The 25,553-nt window shown below is 43.0% G+C and overlaps 1 protein-coding gene across 5 annotated transcripts in view; it reads right to left on the bottom strand.

The window, feature by feature from the left end:
• nbeab (neurobeachin b) overlaps positions 1–25,553 on the bottom strand; it is a 223,080-nt gene that overhangs the window by 126,233 nt on the left and 71,294 nt on the right. For 4 of the 5 annotated variants that reach the window (XM_053872361.1, XM_053872359.1, XM_053872362.1 and 1 more), the window contains 12 exons: positions 22,440–22,637; positions 22,238–22,371; positions 20,257–20,365; positions 17,091–17,243; positions 15,886–16,054; positions 9,841–9,920; positions 8,369–8,431; positions 7,583–7,680; positions 7,092–7,184; positions 2,000–2,108; positions 1,822–1,903; positions 1,636–1,759 (listed from right to left, as the gene is read on the bottom strand). In XM_053872361.1, coding sequence (XP_053728336.1) covers positions 1,636–1,759; positions 1,822–1,903; positions 2,000–2,108; positions 7,092–7,184; positions 7,583–7,680; positions 8,369–8,431; positions 9,841–9,920; positions 15,886–16,054; positions 17,091–17,243; positions 20,257–20,365; positions 22,238–22,371; positions 22,440–22,637 — 1,412 coding nt within the window. Of the gene's footprint in view, positions 1–1,635; positions 1,760–1,821; positions 1,904–1,999; positions 2,109–7,091; positions 7,185–7,582; positions 7,681–8,368; positions 8,432–9,840; positions 9,921–15,874; positions 16,055–17,090; positions 17,244–20,256; positions 20,366–22,237; positions 22,372–22,439; positions 22,638–25,553 lie in introns of those variants that run through there. The other variant, XM_053872364.1, reaches the window with a different exon arrangement.

Raw genomic sequence — 25,553 nt, 5'->3', positions numbered from 1 at the left:
ACAATATATTCCAAATACATAGAGACCAATATATGGTCTCATTGTGTTGCGGAACATATTGGTCTCAATCCAAAATACATTGACTAGTGATGGATTGGTGAGGTTTCATGAGACGGTGTGAAACCTCACGTCATTTCTAAATCAAGAGCGCCATCTAGTGGCCTCTGAAAATCAGGACACTGTTTCATCAACCCTGCAATACTGTTTCACGATACCCCATCACTAAATGACACCAATATATTCTGAACATATTGGTGTCGACACACCCGGCCTACACCGCGAGCACCCTCTAGGCTGGGAAAAATATCCTTGGCACAAACCTCAGTTACCATATGGAACAATTCAAAATGCAAGTTTTAAAACATTTAATTGTTAAATGTATGCTCTTGATACATTTATATACTTTATATATTCTTATTATTTTATTTTTCCAACCCAATAGAAACTGAAGAAGAATGCAATATTCACACACTGAAGACATTTACTGTCGACACCAGGGGAAGGGGCCACACTATCAACTGTGACTGTTGTGAGGAGCTGGCAACCCACAAGACAGAGTCAGATAGAGTCTTGAATTTCATTGATTTTTGTCACAGAAAATAGGGAAAAAAGACTAATTTTATTATTCATGATTGTATTCGATATGCTTGATGTTTGTCGAGCAAATCATGAATATAGAAAGAGGTGAATATCCTGAGACAAAACTATGAAAATGTATGCTATAGAAGCACTATTATACTGTAATAGCTTTTCAAGATATATCAGTTTCTGTTGGAGTCTTGCGCTGTGGCCCCTGGGCCGCACTCGGCCTTGGTCTTTCGACCTAGCCTGTCGAGGATTTACCCCAACCCTGACTAGAAACTACCAATCTATTATTTAAAAACACACCTATGATTTAATGAAATAAGTCTATTATATAAAAAAACCCTTTTAATGAGAAAATATTTTTGTGTTTTAGATAATGTGAACGCCTTAAAAATGACTTGCCCTTTAAATAAATGCAAATGGGACACATACATACATAGAGAGTGACTCAACTGCTATGAGAGGGGTGAGCATACTCAGTCACATGGTGGAGATTCCCAACATTGTCATGACCACGCAGGAACACCGCTTCTCAAGCCGTCACCTTCTAAGCTTTGAATCACTGAGACAAACAGATTTTTCAGTCTCCTCTGAGAGCTACTGAAGGTTTGGAATTCTCGTCAGTGTGGTGAGATATTATCGTCCTTATTGTGTCCTGCTGATGGCTTCATGCTTCAGCTCCCTGGTTTGTGCGCTCAGATGGTGACTCACATCACTATGAATCTAATGAGTAAAACACACTGTTAAGTTAACAGCTGGTAAAGAGAACCCAAGTAGAAGCTGCTGCTAATTCTTGTCATAAAAAAAGAAGCATTAAATAATGCATTGCATCTTTTTGCTGCACAGCAAGTCAGCTTCCTAAGGAAAAAAAAGGCTAAATTAGTCGCACGGAACATCTGCCTGAGACTGTGAGAATGATTTAGCATCAATAGAAGCTTAATAGAAAAGAGCCGGGGAAGAGAGAGTGGGTGCATTTTTCTAAATCCTCCTGATACATTAATCAAGATGCTATAATTGATGGAGTGGGTGAGTCGAAGAAGCGGCTCCTACCGCCGGTTCTCTCGGCTGTTGCTGAAGAGTTTGATCATGTCGGAGAGGAAGAGCCGCCGAACCTCCATGAGCTCGGCGCCGGGAGCCGAGTTCTTTAACAAGGTCGCCACCACCTTGAGGATCACTGGCGTGGAGACGGAGGAGCGTGAGTTTAAGGTCGCACGTGCTGCCAAACCAGACTCTTACTTGGGTTCTGGATCTTGACAGCGGAGTCGGGATCAGGGTGAGGCTTGTGAACAACCTGCGTGCACATCTGCTCTGTCAGGATCTGACGCAGGAGGAGGAGGGGGGGGGTGATAATCGGTGTCACTTTCTGATGAAAAGGAGAGCGACTCGCCAACAGAAAGCATTCATTCCTCTCTACCTCGTACAATGTGTTGTACATTGTCACCGTCACGGTGTTGGTGTGCTGGATCAGCCTCTCCCCCAGGAGAGTGAAGAGACTGTGCGTGTGCATGATCTCCACCTTCCTCCTGCAGACAAACACAAACACACATAATGGGACAGTGCTTAGAGCTCCACTCGCTGCTGGGTAGCGGATCAGTGCGTGCTGCCGGCTTGATTCCGCATTCTCAGCCACAGGGAGCCGGGCTCCAGAGACGAGTGGCAGGAAGAGCCTGCTGACATAAATTGGGGGGATTTTCTTGAAGGTGTGTGGGATAACGAAGTTAGCCTGTCACCAGGAATGAATTTGTGGAGTAACAGCAGCGAACCCATTGAGGCCGAGTTCCACTGTGATGAACTACCTCTGCAAACAGCATCAGGAGAGCCGGCTCTGCTGGCGCCGAACCAGAGGGCGGCGAGACTTCGCCTCGATCACCGCCAGAATCTTTATCTCTGCCCTTTAGGCATCCTCGCTTTAATAGGCGCCGGCCGCCACACGGAGTTGGACCACTTCCTGCCGTTCACTCTTAGTGGCAAATTCAACCGAGGCAACTCGAAAATTCACATCAGATCACGTGTTGCAGATTTGAAAAGAAACAAGGCTCTCAAGTCGCTCATTTCTTCTACATGGACCTTAACTCTCGGTCCAACACTTTCTCAGCTCCCCTCTGTCCCAACCATCTGCCTTGCCTGACTTTGCCTCCAAACATGTGCTCACTTCTGATCTTGTTCTTTCTCCTCACTCCAAGTAGCAACTGTCATATCTTCATCTCTGACTCCAGAATCTCTGAACTAGATGCACAACGGCAGGCTTCACTACTGCCCAAAAAACCTTGCTTTTCACTGGTGCTTCTGCTCTGATATTACAGCCTCCACCTGCTCCGCCCTGGCTGCACTCTCTGCTTCATCCCCTCATCTCTTTCCTGCGTCTTTTAAAATACTGTATTAATAAAGCTCAAGTCAGAGTTTTCCATTTCATCTTGTGTAATATATTTTCAGATGAATATTTATTACTATATATTATTTTTTAACCATTTAGGCTTCACTTACAAGTCAGACTTCTAACCTCTTTATTCCGTACTACAATAATAATAACTAATAATAATAATAATAATAACTAATCTACTATTAACCTTTGTCAACAGTGATGGGGACATTTTTGGTGATGATTTCATGCTTTGAAAATTTTATTTTATTTCATTATTATTATTATTTCATGTACCATATGAAAGCACATTCATACAGTAGTTACATTTTTACTTGCTGATGCAGATGGATTTTGTCTACAATTCAGATAAATTCAGAATATCTTGCTGTCACTATGATAAAAAACAAACAAACGATGAATTGAATAGAATACATTTTAATATTGTTGGTATGTTATTGCTGTCTTAGGCAACAACAAGTTTACTGTTCTTGACTCGACACTGTAGTAAAGTGGTCTCGACTGGATGTTCAGAGAAACGTGAAATGGAGGAAGCCACCCTGGACTCAAACCGTCTTCCCAGATGACTCCAGAGCAGTGAGAAGCTAAAGCTCCTGCGGCACCAGGAGAGAAAGACAGGCCACGTGGCTGCTCCTTAAACACCGTTTTCCTGTTTGGTTTGTGCCACACCAGGCACCACAGTTGCTAATTCCCACTAAAAAAAGCCAGTGATCTTGTTAGCAGTCATTGTTTCTCATGACTTCAGCAGGAAGCGTTCCATTATTTCCAACACAGAAAATGGCTTCCAAACTCGACCTCCTCGTAATTTGCCTTCTGGAACTAATTAGATTCCAAGGTCCCACTGTACTGTGTTCCGTGTGTAGTATTGATGGCGTCTCCGGCTGGGAGGCCGTAAACCAGACGCTGGATTTTAAAGATGCATTAACATAACGGTTCTTTAACTTAAAGTTGGGAAGTGTTATTACAACAACAACAGCTCATGAAGAGCCTGAAATTCCACACAGCTAATGTAGTTTCAAGGCTACTATCAATGAAAATAAGAAGGACATGATTCGGCTGAACACGTATCAGAGCTTATTGTGTCTATAAAAAAAGAACGGAAGTTTCTGTCCTTGAGTGAAATACCTCAAAGAGGATGAAAAAGGGGCGAGGGAAGTGTGAAAAACCTAAGAGGGAAGCTCTGGTGTGTGAGTGGAGAAGGAGAGGCACCGAGGTGTTGTAAATGATGGTGAAAAAAGGAAGAAAATGTGGTGTGTGACGGTCAATAAAATGGAACGAAGAATGTATGCACTTTGATATTTGACTATGAGTTGTACAAGCTAGCTTGCGCTGGCTGTGCCGTTTAAATACGAGTGAAGTGGACAGAATATGGAAGGCTGGCTCTTTCCTGAACTTGAAATGTTGTTGCATCAAAGAGCCATTATGTAAATATTTACCAGCATATCGCCTGGTACTCACCCGGTCTGGACGGACTTGCGATCAGCAATTGACCGAAATAGCTGGTGCTCAATTTTAGCGACGGAAGTGGAAATGGTGCTGGGAAAATGGGCCGATGAAACGACCCGTTTTGGATGTTGGAACGCCTGCATCAGAGAATGGTCTCTGAATAGCCATCCGGACAGGTCGGCTAATGGCGCCCGAGTCGGAGGCGGCGTCATTAGCGGGAGCCATTACGCCCAATTCTCCTCAATGGCTAATTGGTTGCACGTATGTTTTCAGTCACACCGCTAATCCATGCAGGTGACACGGACAAGTCCCACATTCTCAGCGCCAGCCACATGCTAGCGGCCTCGGCTCTCCCACGCCACGTTCTGGATGGAACCCCTGTAACCTGTGAGCACTTCCTCTCCACCCAGCAGAGGACATGCTACATTAAATTTATGCCACCCTGCAGGAAAGTCACTTCTCCTCTCTCTCCTGCCAAGTAATGGACAGTCGGCACAGAGCCAGGCTCCAGCCTGCAGAAGTGGCATCCAGATTTAATGACGGCACATCAAAGTAGCGCGCACAGATTTAAAAAGCAATCTTGTTCTTTTTGTTTTTTTCCTTGAGACGTCACGTCACGGTTGGTGATGATACTTTTGCTATCTTTATGGCGCACCTCAGATTGAAACACAAGCAGAGCTGTGCGACTCGCAACATAAAATCTTGATCGGTCAGATGGTTGAGAGGTTCTTACACACAATATGTCGCAACATATGGTGCCCAAGTTTTAAGACTAAGCTAACAAACTGAGAAGAGGTACTTCACTGCACAAGCTGAGTGCTTCGGGTGCGGTCAGATAGACCCCTGCAACTGACACAAACTGCTCGCCACATGGTGACAGCTGAATCGACTGCAAGCATCCAGATGCGGTGACAATGCCTTCAAGAGAGGGATTCAAGTGACGTTGACGGTGTCATGGTTGTTGGGGTACTATTTTAAGATGCAACTGGTTCAGCAACTGCGCACACTCTAACTGAGCAGTGTGTAACTGTCATGGTCTACTTGAGTCTTGTTGCTTGCTCTCTTTCCTTTCTGAAAAACCAGAGCTCTATTCTATAGCACCACTGGTGGAACAGGAGATCCACACCATGGGTGTGTGGCTGACAGATCTTGAGCAAGGGTGTGATGCTGGTCAGGACCAACATCTCAAAGGAACTTTTGTGGATCTTTGCCAGAACAGCATTGAGATTTATCAGAACAAATGATGGATGTATTGATGAAGAGAAGGGGTGTGACTGAAGGAAGGTCACGGTAGTTGATGGTGGAAGGCCAGCAGAGAGCACCCCTGATGTGAAGTGCCTAAAGACAAGAAGATACTGGACCATAAATGACAAGACAGAGGCCTTGAGTTTGTCGTGCCAGGTGATGGTCATCACAAAGGTACACTGGCAGATCCTGAGGCCTCAAAGGACAAACAATAACAGCCTTTCTTTCCTGGAAACTTTGCTGCACAAAATGGGAATTGGCGAAGGTGATTGCAGTATCTCGCCTCAGGTGGTTCCAAAAGAAACTCTGGAGCCAAGAAACAGTTCTGAAGAAAGTTATGACCCAGAGTTGATTCCTTACAATCCAGTTTAGCCAAAAGAGGAGTTACAGTCACCTTTCATCCAACGATTTGATTTGAGCTCGCAGCTAATATTAGGACTAGGGAACATACACAGTGGTACCTCGGTTTTCGAACGTCCTGGAATTCGAACAAATTGGAGTTTGAACAAAAATTTTGAGATTTTTTTTGCTTCGGATTTCAAGCAAAAATCCATAACATGCACGGACCAACCATCTGATCCACGACGTGCTTTGTTATTGTGTATAACGCAGCCTCTATATGCAGACGTGTCCCGTTAGCTACATTTACTGACTGTTTCTTCTTCATATTGAGGTGTAAAACCTTTCCTGTCTCCGCATTGGACCGTGGTAGAGTGTCACAGGGGAGATGCTCGCTCTCCACACCTCTGAGGCTGGAGCTCACTCCAGGGTTTGATGTCCTGTTGTGGGCTGGAGCTGGGACAGGGATGAGGCGAGTCTGGGACAGAGCGTTACTTGGTTTATGACTTTGTCACAGCCAAACTGCACAGAAGCGCACATTCAGAGCTGGACACGCACCGGGCACCTCTTCACTTCTGGAGAGACCTCACTCACTCGGCAACCTCTCCCACATGCAGCGGCCACACACACATAGAGGAACAGCGCACCTGCAGCACACACTCTACATTCACTCCTACAAAAGTCTATTTTAAGGCTTGGAACGCATTATTTCTTTTTCCATTCATTGTAATGGGAAAAACTGATTCAGATTTCGAACAAATCGCTTCTCGAACGGCCGTCTGGAACGGATTGTGGTGGAGAACCGAGGTACCACTGCATTACCATAAATAAACTACTTATTCATACGCGTATTGGCAACATAATAACCTGTATACGATGGTTTGCGCTAAACAACACCATATTCACTGACAGTAAATAAGTAATTAGCTTATTGATCGTAAAACTGTTGCCAAATCTAAAGTGTAATTCGTCCACAGACTGTCCCAGAACTTGCGTGATTCATTTGCTCTGCATCCACTGATGTATGAGTTATAGCTCTGGAAGTGCTGAACGTAAATTTTACATTTCCATCATTGAATTCCAATTATATACTTACTTGTGGCCCAAGTGCTTGAGGAAGTACCCGAGGACTTTGAGGGATTGCACTCGAATGCTTTCACTCTTGGAGGCCATGAGCTTGTAGATTACTCTGCAACAGACACAGAAGCGACTCAGGCTGGCAACAGCTCAGCTACCCGACAGAATAACATATTACAGTGGCGATAAAAAGGCCCCGCACTGATTAGCTGACAAGCACTTTCCTTCAGAGCAGATTTACATTAGCAGTAAATGAATAAGCAGATAAAAAAAAAGAGCCAACGAGAACTCACACGTCGAGCTCCGCCGGGCTTTTATATCTTACAGGATCACTTTGAGCAAACTTGATGAAACATGTCATGTTGGGAAATCAATCTACTGTTGCGCATTATTTTGTCGCCGAGCAAATCGGTTATTCATGACGCTGAGGCACCGCAGCAGCCGGCGGTCCTCAGGTTGATGTAGGGAAATGACATTTTGAGAGTGACCTGGAAATGATTTGTCTATTACCGTATTCCATTCCTCTGGTCAAAGGCAGGAATCATGGAGGCTGGATGCTCCGACATGAGAGCCACCACTAGCTGCAGCACGTCCAGCAGATTCTCGTCCTGCGCAGCGCAGACAGCAACAATAGCCGGTCATACATACATAGCACTATGAAATAAGTATTCCGCCGGAGTGTCTCTGACACAAGAAATATAGATTCAGGAGGGGGGAAAAAACGACTGAATTGAAATGATATTTCCAAGCAGTGACACTATTTCGCTTGATATTTCTGGTCATAAAACCATGTGAGAGAAGATTTCAATAAATGCCTGCGCAATAACGTATGTCATATACATTAAAATAATATATATTTTCATACCAATTAAAGTTTGTTATTTATCATTATTTTAAATAGCAGAAAAAAATATTACAGTATATTATAAAATATAAAAAAAACAAAGAATTCTTTTTTGTATTTTTAAGCTAAAATCTATATTGTTTAATGCAAAAAATATTTTAACTGCTGCTTAACCAATAAATAATAAATAATAACTAAATCTTATATATTCGATAGAACCTTAAATTTTTTTATTAATTAATTTAAAAATATATAATATTTACTCCAATAAAACATAGACTTGTTTCCCTCACAGCAAGTGCGTTTTGTTTTTTTTTTCTTTTAGGGGTAAAAAATAGCAACAAATCTCATTGGTCAATCAAAACATCCCCCATCCCTCCTGTCCTTTCCGTCATCTTCCTGGTAGGAACTTACAGGCGTGTTTTTAAAGTCATGAAACGTAGGGACCTCACCTCTTGCATTGTCAGGAGATAGTTGAGGATGCTCTGCAGCTCGTCTTCCTTCACACCTCGATCCTGAAAAGTACAATATACAAGGCATGAAAACTGCCAGAGCAAAAGCTGAACAAAAACACCTCATTTTGCTGACAGTTGCAGCAGTTATCAAATGTTACAATTGAGACTTGAGAATATAATTTAATATATGACACCTGAATGATGAGATTTATGTATTTATTCATTTTTTGCGCCTCTATCATGATTTTTTTCCCTGTCCAACATTCCCTTCATCATCAATGTTTTGGTTATCACCAAAACATTGCGTGCATTGACATTTTAAAATGTGATATTTGTGTCAAATGGTTATTTTTTTCTGTAATGAATTCATCAAAATTAATCCATTCAAGTCACAGCCCCAGTGGTTACGTAGTTGCTCATGGTCATGTTCACAAGTGACAGAAGGATGAGCTGAGCTAAAGGGCAAAGGTCTTGATTGACCTCTACTCTCACCCACCATCTTTAGGGTCATGAGTTGCCTTGACTCCCTCTCGGTTCAGCCACCGAGGAAAGGCTCCAAAGTAGTACAAGTCAGAATTACACTCAAGATTAAGGAACATATAAATGAACTATGTATTCATACGGACATTAGCAACATAGTAGCCTGTAATTCGTATGAAATACCAACTTGGATCCTGTTCAGCCAGACTATATTTCACCATGAAACATTTCACTATAAACAACAGCATAATTACTGGCTATTAACAGTTAATAACCAGCTAATTTGCATGCGTAAATGAGAGGAGGCACGGGAGCAGGTCCTGAACACACGGGGGGGAGTTGCTCCGCTGACCTGTGGATGATGGCAGGGACCTGTGATCAGGCATATAAAGCCACTATCTAACACCTGAGAGGTTGATCAAGTTTAGGAGTAACACTATGTTTAATACTCATAATGTGCCTCAAGAGAATAATGTCAAAAACATAGTGGAGGCACAGAGGTGCGTCTGTGTGATCGCTCCCTTAATATTTATCATACACACTTCAACATTTATTTATCTTTCTGAGGAAAAAAAATGGATGGAACAATGGATTTCTGACAATAAAAGCAGCGCGTCCAAGAATCTGATGGAAAATTATTTTTTTATCTTGAAACTTGCTAATGTTTGACAAGCAAGTAGGCATTTGAAACAAAGGCTCCCCGAATCAAACCACATTCGGCGATTGGGTTCATTTGGAGAGAAGATAATTGAAGTGTTTGAAGCTGCAGGTGATTGGCACACGCTGAATTATGACTCTCATCACTTTCCTCCGGACTGATTCATTAAGTCTGTTTCAAGACAACTGGAAGCACATTAGAGGTAAGAAATGAAAAGAAACGGCACGATTAGACGGAGAAGCCGGCGGAGATAAAAGGAGGAGAGGTGTTAATCTCCACATTAGAGCCTGGTGCCGCTCCAGAGCGGCGTGTGGAGACAGGTGCCGCGTACCTTGAGGATGAGTTGCTTGAGGAAGAGAAGCATGAACCCCCGCAGAGAAACCACTTCCTTTTGAGTCGGTCGAGGCCCATCTGTTGGGGGAGAGAGGAGGCGATTCATCGACAAAGAAAAGTTTGGCTCACTCACTTCACGCTCCCATTCTCTCAGAGAAGGCTGTGGCAATTACGAAATGAAAGCTTTGTGCTTCTAAAGAGGTGGAGATATATTTCAACAAAACAGCCATCAAATTGTAAAACACATAAAATATTATGCCCCAGACTAAACCCCTCATTTATTGCTTCTTAATTGTGAGACATGATTCAATGGAATGAAACTTTTTTACGATGTAATGTGCTGTTTATGTTGCCGGACAAGATGTCCGCCGCACTAAAGGGCGACTGTTCCTTTTTGTTCACCGATTAAGGATTCAAAAGGATTTTTTTTCAAGGTCAAATCTGTAGAATTCAATGCCGCGCCGGTGCCAAACAACCGAGGAGGCCACGTGGATCTAGTTTTAATTACAGTACATGCGAGAATGACGGGGCAATGTCAAGCTAAGGGCGCGCGACTTTAGGAGATTTAGATGAAGGAAGTGTTTAGTGAAAGGAGATTTTAATTTGCTTCACCCCGTTGTTCAGAGGTCACAGGAGTCAACGCCATCAGTTTAATAGTGATAGATGAAAGGACAGAGAACTAATGTTCCGCTGAAATCCCTGCTGCGTTTCAAGACATCCAACACCATGACATAAGCTCTTCATGATGTAGTTAAGGTTTGTAGATGCTAGCTAGTTCTTGTAGAGAAGCCAAAACGTTATGACCACAGTCAAGTAGGAAACTGGGCAGCTTCCTGTGGTGTAGCAAGGGCAGCATGACAGCTGCGACAAGTCAACAACCAGAGCTGGAAGTATTATTATTATTATTGTTTGTGCGTAATTGATGAAGTTATTTTTCATTTTGTTTTCATTCCTTTTTTTGTTGGTTTCTCACAGGACACGAGGCTCCATATGGACAAGGCTTTGGATATGAATTTCATGTTTGCATTAGGGAGAATTTGAGGCAGGACATGTTGAAGCAGCTGGTTCTCTGGTACATGTAGAGCAGCTTTTATATTTAGAATGAAAGGAACAGACAACCCTCCTCCTCACCTGCTCCTCCTGGTCAATGCTTCTGACTAAATAGACGGGCCGCCACTGACAGCTGAAATTTACAATTCTATGTGTAGCATTTTTTTGGAGTCAATAATAATTCATACCATTATGATCTCTAATGATATTGCACTTTCAAAGAAATTGACATCTGCACATCCACTCACACTACCACCGAGAGTCAGAGTGTGAGTTCACTGAGGCAGAAAAGTGAAGTCATCACACACAAAGAGGCAGCAGCACTTATGTTCGCTTAAGTACAGGCATCCGTCTCCAAAATCAAGAATCATTTTGCAAAATCAAAATTGCATTATTACTATTATTATTGTTGTTGTTATACTTTTTTTTAGAGTGTTATAAAAACTAGAATCCTGTTGATGCTGCATTTTAGAGGAGGACTTAAATATTATAAACTATTCCAAACCAAAATTTTGAAACTGAAAACCACAATAAACGAAAGGTTTTGTGCACAGTTACATCCCTAGTACAGAACATGAAGCAAAAGGAAAACACTTGAATCCTGATGCTATCCCTCTAACTAGCTCACAAGCAGAATGACAGAAAGGCAGGAGGAGAGTCAAGATTTAGGGTCGTGCAAGTAGTGAAAATGCATTGGGTTTTTGGGTCGACAAACCAGAGCCATGGACAAGGAGACGAAGAAGAGAGTGAAGGCGAGGTGGAATGGTGGAGGCAACTGGGATGTCAGAGGTGCAGCAGAGTTACAAGATGAAGAAAGCCATTCTTGAGGGATAGCGCAAGTGGACAACAATGGAGACAAAGTGACGGAGGTCCGATGGCTTAGACAGAGGAGAGACAGTGTTGGACCAAGAAGGAAAGGAGAGGAAAAGAGGAAGCAAAGCACTGAGGGTCTGGAATGTGGCAAATGAGGCAGGACAGGTCAAGATGGAGAACTTGCTGTGACAGCCTCTGATGGGAAGTGACCAAAGATCATCACGGCAGGCAGGGCTGCGGAACATAACCGCTCCTTCCACATTATATTCTAATCCGTCCGCAGAAGCTAATCTGTCATTAAAAAATAATTCCAGCGGAAACTTCAAACGTTGTCACCCAGAGGGGACTATCAGACGTAATCCATCCCTGACATGAACCTCATTCAACAAAAACCTGTCAGCATCAGCGCGAACATTGACGGCGAACGACACTGAGCGCTGACAAGCCGTCACATGACACTCTGGCAGCTGGCGTGTGGATGCACTGAACAAGAACATTCACTCAGCGGAGAGCAGCTCCTGGTTCCTCATCCAGGTGCCTCGCCGTGGTAATAGAAATCCAAGGATGTACTTGACAGGAGATTAAGTATTTCAGCGTATAACGTGAAGCAATGCCACCTTCGATAACTATGTTGTGAGGAAGGCAATGACTTTGATGCCATCGTCTAAAACATGGTGAGGCTAGATCATCAACAAAACTTTGCATATTGATCTGGATATTAATTCAAAACTATATTAAATGTAGCTTAGATAGTTTGTTTTTGCTCACCAAATCCAATGTCAAATGAAATTCATGATGTATTGATTTTATTGTCATAATATCTCATGATCTTATTTGAAGCAATATTCTCCATAAATCTCTTAAAACTCCTATAATTTTCCTTGTCAGTAACATTTCAAATAAATTAATGGAAAAATTAAAGCATCGAGCGTCAACATTAATACTGATTTTAAAATGGGTACTATTATTAAATTGTAGTTCTAATATCGTCAATGAAACTATGTTTAAATATCTTTTTTATAAATACATATATTTTTGAAAATAATTTAAATTACTTTGTGGTGTCTGAGTGTCTCTCGTGATACAGTATCATAAAATCCCATTGCCATTTCATCAGGAAGTTTATTTTTCTCATATTTTTGCACACAAGCAATTGAATCTTGAAAGCTTATAATAATAATTATAAATAAAAGCGACAAAGATGAAAGGATATTTTGACTATTCCCTTTAACAAACAATACACATGTAATGAGTATTTATTTTTATTTTCTTTTATGTTTTCATTTTTTTTAGATTTTAGATTATTTTTCTTTAAATGACAACAATGGAGAGAATTTCCTCAAATATTATTAATGATTACTTCATTTCTTTTTCAAAATCATTTTTTATCATGTTTTTTCTTATTATTTTTAGACAGCATAAGCTTCTTTTTAATAAAACATTTTCTGTCATAAAATTCATTTGACTTTCTATCTGAATAATTTCATGTTTGATAATTATAAGACTTAAACAATGATTGAATCACACTATTATTAAGTTTTACATGGCATAAATGTCACTTATTTGCATGCAACGTGCATTTCTTTGACATGATTTGCTCGATCCAACTGAATGGCGAGGAGATTGGCGGGCGGAATGGAACTAATTCAATTAAATCGATGCCTTGCAAAGATAATAAAAGAGCAGCCGCAGAAGAAAATTGTGTGTTTGTCACATCTAAAATGGCATCAATTGCAGACCTCAGAAGAGCTTTTAGATATTGGCCACCATTTGCAGGAGAAACTTTAGTTTCTCTCCCCTCAGAGATGCTCCGCTGAACCGCCGGCTCAACCTCGGTCGGACACCTGTTCACTTAAAAAGCCAAAGTTCACCTCTCGCCGTGAAGAGACAGATAAAAAAAGAGGCAGCAGACAGGACTGCCACTTCCACAAACACGTGGAGGATGAGTCGCCCGCAGGCTCCAGGAGGACGGCGAGTATCATTGCATCACGCCGCAGATGAAGAAACCCAAAAGACTGACGTGGAAATATGATAAGAAAATCATTGCCCCAGCTGATGCAGCCAAGTAATTCACAACCAATTATGCTCAGCAGCGCCGTGCTCCTCTTGTTCCTCAGTCTCAATCCCTTTTCCTCCTGCATCCCAAGGGCAGAGGGAGTTTATTGAAAAACCATTTATGCTCATGTGATTGATGCAGGGATCTCATTGTGACTGACTAATTAAGCCGCCACAAATGCCGACGTCCTCCATACATTTGCAAACCAAACCCATTGTGACAATTTCTTTCAGCTTCAAGCTGGCCATCGGATCCTGCAGATCTTTTAAATCGCAGCCACTTTAATTCAATTGACGGCGGCGGTATGCAAGAGTCATTTGAAATCATCGAGGAGGGAGTTTGACATCACAGCTCCTTCGCCACCGATGACCCTGGCCCAGGCAACACATGAGACAGCGTCCCAACGAAGAAGAGGCTGGACCTCAAATGCTGAGAATTCCAGGCACAAGTCAAAGAAATGTTTGAAGAAATTGTCTGTCAGGTATTACGTCAGTGAGGCTCCAGGATAAAGCGCTCTGTCTGTATCACCCCGCCAAGTGGGGTATTAAAACTTAAAAAGATGGAGGAATAGAAAAGGCCACGCTCCTGCTGGAGAAACTCGGTATGAAGAGTTTAGGCGAGGGAGAATTCCAGTCACACAGCCCAGGTTTCAGTGACCTGGCGCCCACACCAGTAGGATGACAGCATTGATTCAGTGTGTCTGCCGCCCTGTCATTTTAACTGACGGCCACGAGTCCAACAGCTGACAGGCAAGCGCTTCCACGAGAAGATGAGTCATCTGGAACACAAGGGAGCTGCTGCCGCTTGAGGAGGAGGGTTTTGGCGGCGTGTGCTGGTGGTGATCGCTGAAGTCGTCGTTGGGCTCCATATGGACGAGCCTTCGGATAATAACTTCACGTTTCGCATTAAGAATCGGCTCTGGCAGGACATGTTGTCCAGACTCTAAACAGCTGGTTCCCCTGCGATGGGCTAATTTAGGAGAGCAGCTTTGAGCATGAAAGCAACACACAACCCTCCTCCTCAACCTGGCCAACACTTCTGACTAAATGGACACGACCACTAACAGTTGAAATTTACAAAGTGCAGTATTTTTGTGGTTAGAAACTCACTAGCTATTTTGTAGATCTTTATTTTTTCCAGTCCTTTTTATTTCATTTTCCTTTGTGTCCTCTTTCATTGCAAATAATATATATTGTTACATGTATGCTTACATGCTTATCATTTTTAAATGTTTCTTATTACTACTTTATTACTACTTTTATTATAACCACTATATATATATATATATATATATATATATATATATATATATATATATATATATATATATATATATATATATATATATGGAGCACATTGAATTTTTTATATTTAAAATTGACTTAGTTGAAGTCAGGTTGAGGAGTTAGCTGCTGCAGCAGAGGCCCATAAGAGAAACCTCCAGTGTATTGGTGACACAGAAAACATTCCCAGATCATTTCGACGATTACACACTTGAGACTATGCAAATGGCTTTTCGTGATAGTAGCCATTAGCTTCATGAGGCAATCCAGGAAGCAAATTTGCGAATCCCACAGGTCGCCGTCCTTGTCTCCTTTTCCTCCAGCATTCTTGGTCTAACTGACCAACTATGTCTCCACCTGTCCTTCCTTTGTACTCATTTCTGATCTTGTCCTCTATGGTCACACTCAATGAGAACCTCGGTATCTTCACTCCTGACTGACTCTTAAGTTTCTAAACATTTAAATGCACCTGGCTGTTCTCACTGCTGTCCGTTCCACCTACCCTGCTCCCCTTTCTTCACCTCTCTCCATCACTCAGGATGTGTGACCGAGATACTTGAACACCAAAAAAAACCCCCACTGAATTTATTTATCATATCCATTTTCAAGGCTTAAAGTCAAGCACAAAAACGCTGCCGTCCTGAATCCAAACCAATGCGTGATATGCCAAAATATCTTCCAGTAAAATTGCCTGCTTGGCTTCCAGCTCTGGTGTATGATCCAGCACCAACTGGCAGACGCAAACATTGGCGCCTTTGAATCGCGGCGATGCAAAAACACGACTTCTTAAGCGTCTTAACAGCCGTACATAACCAAGAATTAGTGCTTACAAGGGTCTTACCGAGACCTTTGGCCATGATGCCGCTGCTGTCTGCCGGGTTGCTGGCCCAGTAGTAGAATTTTAAACTGTGCATCAGCTGGAGCACGGTGCCCACTCGTCGGATGGTGTTGTAGATGGTTGCCGTGCCGATGAACTCAGCAGAGAGATACGTGTAAAGCGAGAGCTGCACCTACAGAGACACAATTTCAGAACACAACATTAAAACTAAATTGCCTTCAACCGTCGACCTCTCAGAGCGCTATTAAGATGTTCAGTGTGTATCAGAGCCAGAAGCTGTAACGGTGGTCACAGATCCTTCATTTCCCACTTTGATAATTGTCGCAGCTCTGCTCACTGATGATTAGCATGTTCCTGGAATGACCAAAGCCCCTGACATGAATCCTTAATTCCCTCAGACGCTACTCACCACAGGCTATTCCCTGCCGTCATAAATTACTGGATATTAACAAGTGAAAGGGAAAGCCAAGATTAGAACGTGAGCGGGATTTTAATCCACAGGTTTAAGGGGCTATACATTTTTCAATGTGCTCCAGCGCCGACAGTCATGTACAGCTCGATGGGAGAGAGCAAGAAATGCACTTTGCAGCAGCAATGGGATGAAATGACTGCAACGTCTACCATATTTACACTTGGATTACTCACACGAACTGCTCTTCATCAAAGTGGAATCTTGATTTGCCTTTAACCTTCTTGTTTCACATTTGAGTTCTAAATAAATAAAATTTCTTATTTTGTGGGTGTAGAGTGGTTAAAATTGCTGCTTTAATTGAGTGCTCTTGTCGCTTTCTCCAAATTATTCAACAAAACTTTTGAGTTTTTGAGTATGTAGCAACAGTTTCAATGAAAAAAAAAATAGACACAACCCCACTGACTTTTAACCTCTTTAACATGGTAAGAATGCAAACTTAGTCTGGGTGGTCTTCCCACTAACACTGACTGAGGTTTTAAGGCAGACGCTGCCCTAGTAGCCTTTAGAATCAGATAAAATCACTTTTCGACTTGTTTTCTTGTGCAATAATATACATCAACTTGCACTGCAAAACTTGCTGCGCTCTCTTCTTATTTCCTGTCAGAGAACTCATCGCTGAGCAGTGCGTCTTCAGCGAATTTTGACCAACATTATAAAGCTCATGTTTTCTGCTTTCTGAAACCATTTTAAAATGTTCATATGTTTTTGCTTTCAGTCGGGGCTTCGATCTTCTCACCTTGGCGGGAGTGTGGATCCAGATGGCTGCGTTGAACAGGATGTGGTCACACAGTTGCTTGAGCAGCGGAGCCCCGTGAGGGAGGCCGTCCAGATATTTAGCGAAGGAGAGGAAGTGCTCCAGCACGGCCCTGGTGATGTGCGCCCGTGAGGACTGCCAAAACATTTAAGGATGGCAAATCAACGTCCACTACCAACAACAAACCAACTGAAGGCAACTTTCTCAAGTCACAATTGGAACTTAAAACATTGATACAGTTTTTAGACAAGTACATTTTTTGTCATTTTTGTTTGTTCTACGGTCCATGAAAAAGAGTGCTGCCCCAAAACAAGAAGCCCAAAAGCAATGAGGTTTCTGTCTGTCTGACTCTGAGGTGATTTGACAGATGGGTGTATCTGAATAGCCTTCAGAGGAATGTGCCTCAACAACCACTCAATATTCTGACATTATCATCCCTCTTCAAAAGAGATGCTGTCATCAGGCAATCCTATCTTCACTAACTGGTGGTGATAAAGCCTTCATTTTTTTTATTTTCACAATGCAATATCCAATTTAAACCACGTCTCTGATGTCAATGAGTCATTTGAAAGTTTCCGAAGCGAGCTGTAATATTCTAAAATTGTCTCATGCACAGGTGATGTAGGACACGTATGAGGTCAGTGAGACAGAGAATTGAGGTGTGCTGCAGGGGTGAGAGAGGGATTTAAGGTGAGAGGAACGTCAGCTCTCCTTGTTGTTAGGGTGACGGACAGACTGACGGATGAGGTTAGAGTGGAGCATCCTTGGACTGTGATCTTTGCTGACAGTTAAGTGATGTGTAGTGAGTTTAAGTAGGAGGTAGAGGAGAAGCTGGCGAGAGGAGCAGTGAAAGACAGTCGAGGCAAGACAGAATGCAAGTGTGTGATGCAGGAGTGAAGTGAAGCAGCGCAAAGAAGAGGTTGTGAAAAGTCATTGAGAGAAAAGGAGGTGAAGAAGCGAGTGCAGCAGGAAGGTACAGGTGGAGACGACCGTTACAACTGTGCTGCTTTAAGGATATTCACTGTCTGTTTTAACTAAAAAAAGCAGACCCTTCGGTGCACAAGGCGCAATATTTTGATTTACAGTAAAGCTGAAATTGTGTTTTCAAAGAAGAAGCAAACACATCCAGTACCACTCATTAAATCAATACATTTCATTGCACATGCTGACTTTCTATCTGATAGAAAAGTGGGAAATTCTGCAGAGGAAGGAGTTGAAACGCTCATTGAGTTGCAAAATGAAGCTCACATTGTCTCTATTACATCCGCTAGTTCGTATAATTTGCTATTTAGTTCTGCAACTGGAAACATTCCCGCTGAGAATGAGCTGTGTGGCAAGTGCAAAGTCTGAAAATTGTTTTTGAAGATTGTGTTTATCTTGACCGTTCAATGAAAGTTATTTTGTCAGTGTTCGAGGTGTTGAGGATCCGACCAAACCCAGGAAGCACTGAGAATCCATCCCTCCATCCTCCCCAGCTCACAGGGTCGCGGGGGCAGCAGCTTCAACAGGGAGTGCCAAACTTCCATCTCCCAGGCAGCGTCCACCAGCTCTGACTGGGGGATCCGAGACGCTCCCAGGCCAGTGAAGAGATCTCATCTGTCCACCTGGGTCCTGGGTCGACCCCTTGGTCTCCACGCAGTGTGCCGTTCCTGAAACACCTCCAAAGGGAGGCGCCAAGTGGGTCATCCTCATGAGATGCCCAAACCACCTCAAATGACTCCCCTCAACGTGGAGAAGCAGAGGCTCTACTCTAAGTCTCTACCCAATGACAGAACTCCTCATACTATCTCTAATGGAGACGCCTGCCACCTGTTGAAGGAAACTCATGTCAGATGCTTGAATGGCGTTCTTTTCATCATGGCCCACAAAATGACCTCATGACAACAGGTGACGGTCAGGACCAAGCATGATGGACAGCTTCGCCCTTTGGCTCAGCTCCCTAATGTAACAAAAACTTTCAAAAGCAGAGCAACAAAAATCAAGATTCCAGTGATGTTATTATGATTGAATGAAGCTGGAGTTTAAGAATTAAAAGCACCATCTCTTAGATTGGATGTGGTGCAGGAGGTCATGATGAAGTGTGACTAGAGAGGACAGAAGACAAGAGGTCTTCACAGTTTGTTGTGGCAACCCCTGATGGAAAACACAGAAAAACAAAGGCGATCGAAGATGATTTAAAGTGTTGTAGGGGTTTAAAAGTCCCACTTTGACAAGTCCTACTACAGCTCCTTCCTGGCACCTGCTTTCCGCCCAGGTGGTGACTAACTAAGACCCAAACAGAGAGAAAAATGAAGAGGTACGGAGGTGTGGCGCACACCTCACAAACAGATGGTGCGATACGTGAAAGTGGGAAACCTGCCAGTGGGGTGGAGGCAATGAAAAAGGAGGTAAATCTTTGCTTCCGACGTCGGTCGGCTGCCTGTTAGCTAGCGGCAGCTGAAGCCAGCAGGCAGATCAGTCCGTCAGTGACAGAGTGGACTCATTTCTCAGAGCTACAACCCAGCGAACACCCGGGGGAGGCCGCGGGGATGAGAGATCTGCATCACAGAATGAGTAAATAAATGATTGATGAGGAAAGTAAGTGAGACACGCACGGCCTAAATGGGAAGCAAAGAAAGGAGTGGTTTTCTTTCTCCCCCTCTGGAGCCACATGTGGACTTCAGATTTAGGAGCTTCAGTGCGCAGGGTTTGGATCAACAAGGAGGCGGTTTTGCATCCGCATCGGGTTTAACCTTCCACTCACCTTTGGTCTGAGGATTTGGGTCCAGATCGGAAGAATAAAATCAAGCTTCTTTGGCGGAAGATTAAAAAAGGAGACATTGATTTTGCACTCTGTTTTGATTATGTTTTCAACCTAGACCTAAAACAGAGGCAGTCAAACACTGACACACACGCACAGAGAAGCATTTGACGAGAAATATTTCTCATTAAAAACAAAGGCCTGACGTCCATCTGGCGGCACTTTTCTGCAGGAAATGAAGGTTTGGAGCAAAAGCTGATAAAGTGTTTTCCAATTTCACTCCTCCAATATTAAAAACAGCGATAAGAGGAGCGGCCGGTGGTGTTTGACACTTTATCTGGATCTCACTTCTTGATAATTAGAAAAGTGGCGGCGGAGGGAGTTCATCTGAGAGAATAAATAGATCACCTTTTCCAGCAGATAGCCGATGACCAAAAAGCCTTTTCCTCCCAGCATCTGCTCCTGCATCGCCACCGAGCTTTTGAGCAACTCCACCAGGAACGCCAGAAGAGTGGAGCTGGAAGACAAGTTAGAAAGACGTCAGGAAGGTCTGATGAGAGTAACTGGCGCTGCAGTTGGGAGAGAAAAGCCAGCACACTTGAGAGAAATGTGCGTGCATGTCCAGAAGCTACAATCTCGTGAGTCGGTTATGATCAAATGTTTGCATTGGTTGTGTGACGGGAAAATTGCAACCAGCATTATTTTCCACTGTCACAGCCTTTTTTTTATTTTTATTTTTTTGGAGGTAAATCCTACGGCGGTTCCTAATCGGCTTTTCCCTCACACTCTGCCCGCCACGTCCAGTCAAGTGTAGCAATCACAAGTACACAATCACCCCTGCGCAGGCTTATCCATCGATGCACGTCTGCACAACACACACAACTCTTCTTATTCAATGTCACCTTTTGAGCCGTGTCGGGACGTTCCATCTCAACACCACCACCGGCAGGGAACATAAAACCTCACCTCTTAACATGTCATCATGTGAACGGGTCATCTGAAACAGTGCGGCAGCAATTTTGCATAAGAACGCTCTCGTGAAAGAAATGTTAAGGCTTCGGCACTGTGTAATGAAATGCCACGGTTCTGCCCCCTTAATCTTGATTTGCCACAGTCTTATCCACGACAGCCATCAGAGGGAGAACAGGAGAACCCTGCTGGCCTCCGCTACAAAGGTTTGTCAGACGTGCTCCTGCGTCTTTTTCACCCCACTGACTTATCACATATTAGCAGGACATTATTCGCCTCACCTGCTGTCTGGGTTTGGACCCCCCACTCTTTACGGTGAGTAATGTCATCTAGAACACATTTAAATTCAGGGCAGGACGCTTATTTTATGCTATAACATTGATAAATGCTATAACTTTGATAAACAATAGTAATGATAAGGTTAAAACAGCCTCAGGCTTGTGGGCCACATCCAGCCCTTTCATGTCATCCTCATGGGCTTGAAATACTTTTGTTGGGCTCAAAATTCAATTCAACTAGTTCAAGCGCTCCAAAAAACTAGAATGCACACAGAGCATCCATGAGCATCAATAGGTTTAATTCAATGTATCAATAATTCATTCCGAATCTATCTAAATTGATGCAGAAAGAAAAGAAGTCAAGACTCACCCTGTCTTCCCACATCTTTTCCAAGGTACAAACATCAAATATACACCCATTTTTTGAGCAAGTTTAGTTGTTTGGATTTTTGTTTTTGTTCATGTTTAGGAGTCAGTGAAGCAGGTAAAGTGGATATTTTGCCTCTAAACATGCAAAATGCAGGCCTATCATAGTCTAGATTTTGGCACCTACTGAGATAAATTTTAACCATTGGTTTTGAAATATTATTGAAACCGAAAACAGTAGTACTCATGCCACGCCAATGGGTGTGCTATATCAACATAACAACCCAAACAAACGTTAGAGTGGACTAGCGACAAGGTTGAGCAGTTATTACGAGTCACTCTTGACAAACTGACACTGAACTGCACCGGTGAGATCCCTGGTTTTCTCCTCGGCATGTGAATGTTCAGTGTATTTCCCATCTTAAAATCTGAGCTTAAAAAGTCATTTTACTGGGGACAGAAGTGGACAAACAGGAAGACGGAAACCCACTCTAATGGGAGTCTGAAGCCTGGTCAATGGGGTTTGTCATCATATTATTAAACACTGATATGGCTCATTCTTCTGGATCTAGTTCACCTCACAGCTGATGACTCAACTACGTGATGGTCTACATGTCTGAAAAGCTATCAGCGTTTTGGTCATGGCTTGTTTGGGAGGTTCAATTGTAAACATTTGAAAGAAAAATGAAAGAGTCCTGACATCATTGCAGCAAGATTTGTTTTGACTTCAAGAGGAACATGCAGGATAGGCCCAAAGTTCATGAACCTGGACTCACCACACTGTAGTCTCCACCTGGCTGTCATTCAGCTGATGGTAGTCCAGCTGAGCAAAGAGCGGAAAGAGCACTTGGATTCCGCCGACTGAGTGGATGGCACTGTGGATGGAGTGAGTCACTGTGGCTTTCACGTCCTGGGAAGATTAAAAATATTGCAATAAAAACGTTCATTTGGCGACATGACGTGGAGAAGAGTTTGGACCTGCAGCATGAGCGCGTGCGGCGAGTGCACAAAGATGGAGGGGTTTTCTTTGGGCGACGACTCCAGGCATAGCTGTGCGTCGGTGGCTTTGGCGTTGTAGGTGAAAGCGATGGAGCTGGCCAGTTTGCCGTCGTACAACACCTGCTTGTGATGTTCCGCCAAGTGGATGTCGCTCTCAGACTTGAACTTGAACGTGCTCTGAAGAGGGGAAAAGACGGACGTTTAGCACTGCACCAGATGAAGACGGACAAGATCTTAGGTGTCAAGGAAACTCAGTCGGTAAACATGCACTTGTCATCCTGACAAAAGCTACTCTCTCCCGCTCACCTCTTTGTGGGGCCATCAACGGCACCGGCTGCAGACTAATTGCTTTCAGGCGCAACAGTCTTGACATGATTAAAACTAAGTGCAGGTTGTGTCAGAACAATGAGTGTGATTAAGCTGTTTCAGAAAAATACAGCTTGATGTGAGGCTCGCAGAAAGACTGGGCAGGACACTTTAACTTCCATTAAATACACCATGAGACTATAAAAAGGAAAATTTGACAGAGCCAACTTTCTACATCAGGTAAGTTGGAGAGTTGGGGGGAAGTCGTGAATTCTAAGTGAGGTGAGAGCATGAAGTGTTCAGGTGAAGTCTTGGTTTTCTCACAGGGAAAGATGCTTCGTGTCAGTTAGAACAAGTGCCTAAAATACGTTTGCAGTCAGACTTGTTTTGCGAGAGTCTTGACCCTGCTCACTTCAGAGACTTTTCAAATGGTATTGGATCCCAGTGGCGCATTCGCGTGAGCGACTCCATAAATCTCAAGGCTGATTCTGTCCCCAGACCACTCCCACTCTGTTGTGCCGGGGTCGAGGGTCAGCTTCAGCGTGATTATGTGTGTGCTCAAGGAACAGGGCGTAACGGAGAGAGGGGTACACCTCATCAAAAAAAAAAAAAAAAAGAGATGAGCGACACATTTATACAGAATTTTTGGATGATATTCAAGGTTCATAAATCACCATGATTTTCTACTAGAGATCCTTCAGCACCTTCTTTTTATGAGGACGAGTCAAAAGTAGTGAGGTTTGTCTGTTTCATCCTTTGTATGAGCAGTTATTAACATGTCAAGTTTGAATATCTGAGTATCCCGACGCATTCAATGGAGCTTCTGAGGCTCAAACAAAAAAAAAACAAAAACCCTGAATCAGAGTATAAAAATTCTCTCCTCATCAAGTTACAATCAATGGACTTGCTGAAGTCAAAGTGCTGTGAAGTTGCCACACGCCCATTTTAGCAGATTTTGGAGTGGCGACATTTTACACATATACATGGTTCAGATGAAGCTCCTCTTAAGACCGGGCTGGCAGCAGTAGTGGAACTTCTCGGTCTCTGAGCTCTCAGACTATAATAAAAGAGACAGTTTGACATCTAATGAGGTTTCTATTATGGAATTTCCATGTGCTCACACTCTGTGCAGAGGTAAAATAATAATAACAATGATACTTCTCCATCTTGTTCAGAAGAAATCTGCATTATATAGAGTTTGAATCAATGATAAACACGCAGAGTAAAAATCTGAACCTAGAATCATAACTTATCTTTCATGAACCACTCATGTGGAGAGGACGCACTTACATCCTGTGGTGTAAAGTTAACTAATGTTGGTGAATACAGCTTGCATGAAATGGCACGGTGATGAAAACCGCTGCTCAAATAATCATACTTGAATTGCAATAATTTAGAAGCCTGGTAGGAAGTTTGTGACATGCTGGAAAAATAAGCCATGGCTAAATTGAAAAGCCAAAAAATAAAGACATATTTATCCAAAAATAACTGTTTTATTTCTAATCTGTTTCGAATCTGTTATTTGGATAACAATAATCCAGGATTGACGGGCGACTCATTATTCATCATTTTAGAATGCTGACAAGACTTTAAGAAGAAATTATTATCAAGAATTCATTTGCAAGTGCATGTGTTCTGGATGAAACTTTTGGACACAATAGAAAGCAACATTGAAGGCTGTTGGTGTGAACAAAGAGGGATTCTGTGGAGAGTTTATCCAAGAGAGCTGGAAAAATTCTACCTCATGTTGCCAGATCTGTAGTTCCAGGGCAAGCAGAACAGACAGAGCGCCACTGTTTGGCTGTTTGTCAGGATTCATGAGGAATCCTCCATTCAGACTTCCATCATGAATAAGAATTTCAAGGGTGTCCCCGCAATGTGGCAGAACTGTTCATACTAACATCTGATATTTGAGAGGTAGGCGGCCACTAGTCATGCACCGGGAACGAGGGGATCTGACCCTTAAGTTCCTAAAGTGCTTGTTGGGATATGGACATGTCACCACTCAGGATTAACCCAGTTGATGATTGGAAAGTTTCCGTCAAACTTAGGATCGGTACGAACTGTTGAGAGAAAAGGTTGATGAATTTGAAGGATGAAGTGATTCCATCAAGGCTAGCGCCTTCATGGTAGCCCACGGAGTTCTACTGCAAGCCCACGGAAGAAAATAAAAGCAATAATTCACAAAGTTAAATATTAAGCCTGACGTTGTTTTCAGTGCAACTGATTTTGTGTGTTCTACAAGGATAACTTGGGGCAGGGATGTTACGTGGCGTAGCGTGCCAGGGGCTTCGGGGAGTCAAGTCGAGTCCCCTTGCTAGCGATGAATGTATTGACCAACTGGATATATGAACTGCACGTCTCCTGCTTCTACACAACATCAAGACCGCTCATTAGACTCCACTGCAGCCCCTTGTTGCAGTGGACCTGTCATGCTCCCAGGAGCCAGAGCCGCTGTGTACCTGCAAATTAAGTGTTTCCATTGGGCTTTTGTGATGGACTTCAACATTGAAATACTTCTACACAAAAGTGTAAGGTCTAAGGCAGTGATTCTTAACCATAGGGCCAGGGCCCATGGTTGGGCCGCGAGCGCCACCTAGAGGGAAGATAAAAGTTTTTATTTTTTTGTTTTACACATTTTGGCTGTGAGGGCAGCGAGATGCTCAGTTATGATACATTAGCCATGTATGGTGGCAGTAGTGTGTCAATGAATTGACTTGAAAGCTGCAAATCTGTGATAGTTATAAAGATAGATAAAAATAAAAAGAGATAAAAATACGAAGAAAG

This window comes from Synchiropus splendidus, chromosome 8 (genome assembly GCF_027744825.2).
Source record: "Synchiropus splendidus isolate RoL2022-P1 chromosome 8, RoL_Sspl_1.0, whole genome shotgun sequence".
NCBI classification, from domain to species: Eukaryota; Metazoa; Chordata; class Actinopteri; order Syngnathiformes; family Callionymidae; genus Synchiropus; species Synchiropus splendidus.
The sequence above is the reverse complement of the archived record's forward strand: the minus strand, read 5'-3'. Positions and strand labels throughout refer to the sequence as shown.